General features: G+C 39.5%; 1 protein-coding gene across 5 annotated transcripts; it reads right to left on the bottom strand.

Annotated features, from left to right (window-relative positions):
* Nucleotides 1-464: 464 nt before the first annotated feature.
* EPGN (epithelial mitogen) lies at nt 465-6,572 on the bottom strand. 5 transcript variants are annotated; one of them, XM_047092398.1, is made up of 5 exons: nt 6,530-6,572; nt 5,872-5,961; nt 2,812-2,932; nt 1,923-2,075; nt 465-519 (listed from the first exon to the last, which is right to left on the bottom strand). In XM_047092398.1, exons 1-5 carry the CDS (start codon nt 6,570-6,572, stop codon nt 465-467), a joined length of 462 nt encoding a protein of 153 aa, XP_046948354.1. The 5 variants fall into 5 exon arrangements, with proteins under 5 accessions (XP_046948354.1, XP_046948355.1, XP_046948356.1 ...); XM_047092399.1 differs by having other exon boundaries at nt 2,049-2,075; XM_047092400.1 differs by having other exon boundaries at nt 2,049-2,075; nt 5,899-5,961.
* Nucleotides 6,573-6,820: the final 248 nt, after the last annotated feature.

Below are 6,820 nucleotides of genomic sequence, written 5' to 3'. Positions count from 1 at the left end.
AGCATTAGACACCATGAAAGCAGCATGCTTGGGACTAGGTCCGTAGCGCAGTGATCTAACCTGCCGGTGGTAGCCAGCACATGAAGAACCCAAGCTTGGCATTGCTTTGGCTTGCTGCAAGGTTGGTAATTATTCTCATGGAAATTCACATCTGACGTGGTCAGAAGCATGAAGCTCAGTCTTTCTGCAGTAAGAACAATAACCACACAACAACAGCAACAAACCCAGAGTAGGACTATGAACTTGACTTCTGTCACAGTAGCTTGTTCACTCGATTCCCATGGCACCCTAACGATGGCAAAGTCTGAAGACCAACGTTGAAGTTTATTCTCTCATTTCATCACGATCCCAACTTCCTTTATTTTCGAGTCCAGTCAGCTTGGGAAGTTTTGTTTCATTGGAAGATTTCGATTTGGGGCCCACTGATTTTTATACACGCCTCACGAAAATTTCTTACGAAGGCCTCACAGTGGTCTTCCTCCAGAACAGATGTTGTAAGGTGATTTCAATTTTAGACACCTAAAAGAGAACATTGGTTTCCGTGTGAATTGGACGGCTGCTCGTATGGTTTATTGAGAATGATATATATGCTCTGGTACAACAGTTGCTCTTGGTTCTCCACGCAGGTCCCCTTTCCCCACTGGTGGGCCCATCCCCCATTGGCTATGCACATTAACTGGCTCAGAGCCAGATCCTTCTCCAGAGGATTGCCCTTGGCCAACAGAGCACCTAGCCTGAAGATCCCTGGGAGATTCCAAGCTCTCACCTCCTTTCCCATGCTACCCATACCCTTTCCCATACTGCTACCCATGCTTGATGACACAGACCACTAAAACCAAGATCCCTCACCTTCTTGGGAAAGGTCTACTGTGCCATCCATATCCTAGATCTACCTGTGGAATCCAGCTGAGGCCACGTCTTTGCTCACTGTCTTCCTCTGCTCTGGTTTTCCTTACTCCATTACAGGGTTCACCTTTAGAGCACTCCCTCAGCCAATGACTTGCACAAGAATCCCCATCTTAGGTTTTGCTTCTAAGGAACTTGACCTCAGACAGCTGTCTTGTTAGCATTAAAAGGCCTGACTTCCTTCCCCCCCCCCCATTCTTGGTCTCTTAGGCAATTGATGTAACAGATTTTATCTCAATTTATCTACAATTGACATAACAGAGGTTATTCTAAGATACAGTTATTAAGCAAGCAAACCTTTTCTTATTTTGCACACTCAGTCTTGGTCATTTTAAAAACGACAACTTACTTAGTAGGCTACAACAAAGGAAATGTGTTTGTGCTTTTTCCTTTAATGTATCACATTATTTCTTGACTTTTTCGAAGTTACATGGATTTCAGCAAAAATCACCAGTGTGGATAAAATAGAAATTAGAACACACAAGTAACTTATACTTGTGGATCAAGCTTATTGTCTTAGGTTTTTAGCAGTAGACAGAATCTCCTGTATAAACACTCAGCGGATGTCTGAAAAGAAAGTGGCCCATGTTTGTCATCCATTTTCATTCATTTAATACTCATTTCTAGAATTGTTCGTTCAACACATATTTGCTGGGTGTCTACTGTGTGCCAGACATGGTATTTATCACTGATACATAACTGTGAACAAGATACACTTAATCTCTACTCTTGTGGGGCTTGCTGTCCTCCTTACTCATAACTTCGACGTAGGCAGAGAGACGAGGTTGAAGGGAAACTGTAAATTGGAGCTATTCTATTGCAATTGCAGGTAGATTTTTACTGCTTGTCTATGTTTATAAGAAAAAGCACCAAAACAAATCTATGTAGGAAGTTGCCAAATTTGCCGCCATTTTTCACTAAAAAATTATACATGTCAGTGTTTGGTATGATGTAGGGGCTCCATAAATATTCATTAAGTGAACAAGTGCCCAGTGACTTCATATTTTTTTTCATACCTCTTTGTTATGTAGCAGTAAAAAATAGCAAGAAAACCACTTAATAATAATCCAACACCAATCCCAATTGCAATGTATTTTTCATAAGAATCCACAGCATATGAAGTTAAGGTCAAGTGTTCACACCGTTCTCCAGTATAACCAGTAAAACACCTTTAAAGAAAAAAAAAAAGAAAAGAATTATAATTTGAAAACTCAGAGTGATAGAAATTCAAAGAAATGGCCAATTTCAAAGAATGACACATTTCAATAAAAAGTAAGTAATTTAAAGAGGAAAACACCAAATGGAAGCCAACTGCTAAATGTATCGAAGAAGCTATGTATTTTACAATAATCAATTCATTAAAGCCCCGTAGTAATGTAACTCCCCTCATTGGTAGAAGGGAAAGGTAGCTGCTTGCATGAGTTGATCCAGAAAATTATTAACCTACTCTTTCGTAGGAGATTGCCCAGAAACCAATGATCATAAAAATAGTACTTAATTGTTCTAGAACTTTATATTCCTGAAGTGTTTTTGCTATAGTCTATTTCATCTCATCCTGTAATCAACCCCGTGAAAACTCAGAATCCTCTTCGCAGGTTGCTAAAACACACGTTTGCATTCAGGAGTCTTGAGGTAGGGCATAAGCTTCTGCATTTCTGACAAGCTCCCAGGTTACACAGAAGCTGCTAATGTGGGAACTGTATTTTTGAGTAATGTGGGTTAGGTAGTTTGGAAAAAGACTCCTTAGATATTAAATATAGTGAGTCATGTTCAGATGATGTACCCTTTTTTCAAGATAAGAGAGAGGTGTGTGGAAATGTACTAGGTGAAACACATAGAAACACTAGGTGAAACACAAATGCATCTCCTCCCATCTCTAGGACTTGGAAAGCTCTTTGCAATTACCTGCAGATGGCTTTTTCCAGCTCATGGTGGAATGCACAAACACCATTGATGCAGTAACTATTGTGGTCTTCCAGGCAAGGATGTGAGAACTTCAAGGCTATGGGCCCTTCTGTGTAGTCAGCTAGGAGAAGGACATACAATATGAACAGATGAAGGGGGTCACACTTTTATAGTAGGTTTGTTACACACGTGTAAAGAGACCTTTAATTTGAAGAATATTCTTTGGGTGCTCTGCCATTTAAACTATTGGCTGATTCCAACAGCAGGCTATATTCACAAAGGTTAGGTTAATATCATTTGGACACATCACTAATTAATTAGGGGATGGAGGTGGATTGATTGTTCTATTCTCTAGAAGCTACATAATAAGGTAGAGATACAAGGTGGCCAAAAGGTGGCAGCATTGATTCTCATTTTAGCAGGCTGTGTTGAGCAAGTCTCCCCAAAAGTATGCCCAAATACGAATAAACGTAGAAGATCGCACCCAATTTTTTATTCTCCCCTTTACACCCGAGAGTCAGCACTTAGGAAACTTGGATTTACAGAGCTAATGAACTTGATTTCTCTTCATTCCCCAAAGAAGACGAGAATTGCCTGCTTCTTCTTCTGTGGACTACCACTGAGAAGGTAACTGCAAAGGAAGCACTTCAGTGCCGCATTTCAGAAGAGGCATTGTTATGACCTATACAAGAACCAGAAACAAGTTATGGCTCAAGCTTCACATAGTTGAGACAACATCTTTGAATATTAATTGGCAATTTTACTCAGTTAAAGATACATTATGAGACAGTGGGAAATGCCCTAGAAACAGAATGAGAAAATCTGGGTTTTGACTTCTAACGCTGTGCAAATGACCACATCTGGCAAAACTTTTGTGCTCAAGTGTCCAGAAGCCTCTGCATGGGAAGCTTCCTCTTGGGAAGCTGTGTTTTGGCAAAACGAATACATTTCAGGATGTTTACTCCTCATTCCCTGATATACTGAAGACATATACCTATGTCACCCTTGGGGTATATTCAGTGGGGATGACACTTGGTTAAAGCTGCACAATTGGGTCCTTTTTGGTAAAAATTTAATTACCGATCTTTAAATTTGTCCCAGGCAGAATCAGTAGTGTTTTATTTTGTCATTATTATGAATAAACATACCTCCCCGTCTTTAGTTATCATGTTATATCATATTTGCCTTTGCTAAGTAGATTCACAGAATCCTACTTATTTGTTTTAAGGGGAAAAAATCTAAAAAGGCATGTATTTTTTATATTGAAAATACTAAATCTTAGGTACTAAGCCACCAATAAGACACTGTGTCATACAACTCCATGTCGATTAAGAACACACAATATTACCTTAAAATTTGCCTTTATCTTGTTGAGTGTGGTGTTGTGAATCTAGCATCTCATTTTAATAATTAACTCTCAGCCCGTGAGAATTTCCCATGATAAACTGGGCTAGGTTCTTCCTGCTTCAAGACTAAATTAATTGAATTAGCCAAGCCTGAACCAGGATTTGCTAGGAAATGTGAGAACTGGAAGATACCTCCAAAGAAAGAATGTGCCAGAGAGACTCCTCTTTCCTCTAAAAAGAATATTAGTTTTAAGTTTATGAAAAATTTCCTAAGATACTGGATGCAGATGTTTGGAGTAAATTTAAAAATGGAAAAACTGAGGTTCTCTATCAAGAAAGCAAAGGACAACTGTAGAGATGATATACTTGATCCCCTGTTTTCCATTATTACTATCTGTAACTTGGAAATCTTGCCTTGCATTTCATTTTTAAGGACGTAAGAAGGTGGTGCTGTGTGCACTGTTCCCAAGTCAATCACTGAGAGGAAAGTCTACTTGAATTTTCTACCGTATTATCTTCCAATGAAGATCTTTTCCTCTTTGCTCAGAGGCTCAGAAGACATGAAGACGTTGGCTAAAAATGATCCTAAAGCTCACACGGAGTTTGTTTTGCAAACGGATAGACATTTAAAACTCAAACTGGCGGGGCGCCTGGGTGGCGCAGTCGGTTAAGCGTCCGACTTCAGCCAGGTCACGATCTCGCGGTCCGTGAGTTCGAGCCCCGCGTCAGGCTCTGGGCTGATGGCTCAGAGCCTGGAGCCTGTTTCCGATTCTGTGTCTCCCTCTCTCTCTGCCCCTCCCCCGTTCATGCTCTGTCTTTCTCTGTCCCAAAATAAATAAAAAACGTTGAAAAAAAAATTAAAAAAAAAAATAAAACTCAAACTGCCAAAATATTTTAAGTAGATGTTTTAATTTAAAATTATTGGTAAAATGAGGCATGTTGAAATATTACTATCTTTCATATTCAGAAACAAAGTATCTGACATGATCTTCTTTTATTTGCCTGGCTCTGAGCATAAGCTATGGCGTTTCCTCTGTCCTGTCACATCACCAATCTTCACAAGAGGGGGTGGTGATTTGGGTGAGAATCATAACCACCCGGTACACAGGTCTTGGCAGGTAACAAACCTTCCAAGTTCACCTCTGAGAGTTCAAACAGGTCCGAAAAAAATACTGATGCTCAACAGCAGCCAGAAGCTATTCTAATAATAACAGTAATAGCAATAATACAGGCAAAGAAACACACCATCACCATAACAACAAAAATTGGGTACACGTGATTAGGAAACAGAGCATATGTTAAAACAACAACAAAAACCCCCCAAAACAAAACAAGAAAAATGATCTTTCCAAAGATGGATTAAGTCTTCGCCTTGTCCTAATTTCTTCGGCTGCAAAGTCATAGTCACAGATTAAAATATGATACCAAAATATCAGTCATCAAAAATGCCCAAATGGGGACAAACTGCCTCGGGACACAAATGGATTATTGGGGACCAAGCTGGAGTCAAGCAGAAGGCAATTTTTAAAAGGCATGTCTTTGCTCGCACTTTTACCTGTCACGTCTATTTAACAGCATCCTGCTTAAAGAGTTGAATGTCTAATAATAAAATGCACATTAAAAGATTTCCAGTGTTGCTTTTGATCACAATCCAAATTTCTCTCAAAAGGTTAAAAAAAAAATCACTGAAAATACAAAAGTGTGAAGAAAATACCTTCTGTTTTGTTAACTGTCCAGTTACTTTGCTGGGTTGTGTTTGAAGGTGTTCCAGTCACGGCTGCCTCTTCAGTCAATGCTGTCATTGCTATATGAAGGGGTGGGGGTGGGGGGGGGAGGGAAAGCATGTTTAGCAGGTGAGCCTCCTTCTATGTGCAAGCAACAGATGGAAAGTTATGGACAAGCAACATATCAAAAGTGATTCTTACTCTGCTTATTCTCACTTTTGTTCTTTTCCCCATCGATGTACATTTGAAAAGCATAACCTGATTAGGACAGTTTCCCGACAGTTTCTCATCCATACCTACTTCCCCGACTACCTTATCATTCCAGAAAATAGAAATACATTCATTTTTAAGAGCACGTGGATTCATTTATATACTAATTCAATCGCAAGGATGCTATGGCATAGTGGTTAAAATGTATCAACTGCTCTTCGGTTACAGAAAGCAAACATACAGGTCTCAAAAAAGGGGGTAGCATAATCTGTTAGGAGTCTGTATTACAGAATAAAACTCAACTAATTCACAGATGGCTTGTGCTGTTCTTTGTCGTGAAGAACGACGGTTAAAAGCCAACTTCTCACTAAAACAGAACAAATCCTATTCATAGTTTACATTGATACAAAATTAACAAGACAAAAACAAACTTCCTACCTTTGAATAAGAGATAGACTGATATTGGCACTCCGAAAGCCATTTCCAGCTGTTGTTAAACAGTATCTTTCTTATCCTCCCAGACTGACGGGTGGAAGGTTTTTATTGAGCTCTCCCGAGTCTTTCTTGCATTTATATTTCATGAAGCGTCACCTGCCGTTCTTACCAATCAAAAAAATATGTACTTTTGGCAGGAGCTGTAGGTAAAGCCCTCGAGGCGCTCACACACTTATTTAGGATACCTGCGTTATCTAGCAATGTGATCAAGTTTTCTTTTGAAACACTGGTTTC

The sequence above is a fragment of the Lynx rufus genome, unplaced genomic scaffold (genome assembly GCF_022079265.1).
Source record: "Lynx rufus isolate CCGP_SWC_20201006 ecotype Redwood Valley unplaced genomic scaffold, mLynRuf1.p SCAF_3, whole genome shotgun sequence".
In the NCBI taxonomy this organism is placed as follows: domain Eukaryota; kingdom Metazoa; phylum Chordata; class Mammalia; order Carnivora; family Felidae; genus Lynx; species Lynx rufus.
The sequence above is the reverse complement of the archived record's forward strand: the minus strand, read 5'-3'. Positions and strand labels throughout refer to the sequence as shown.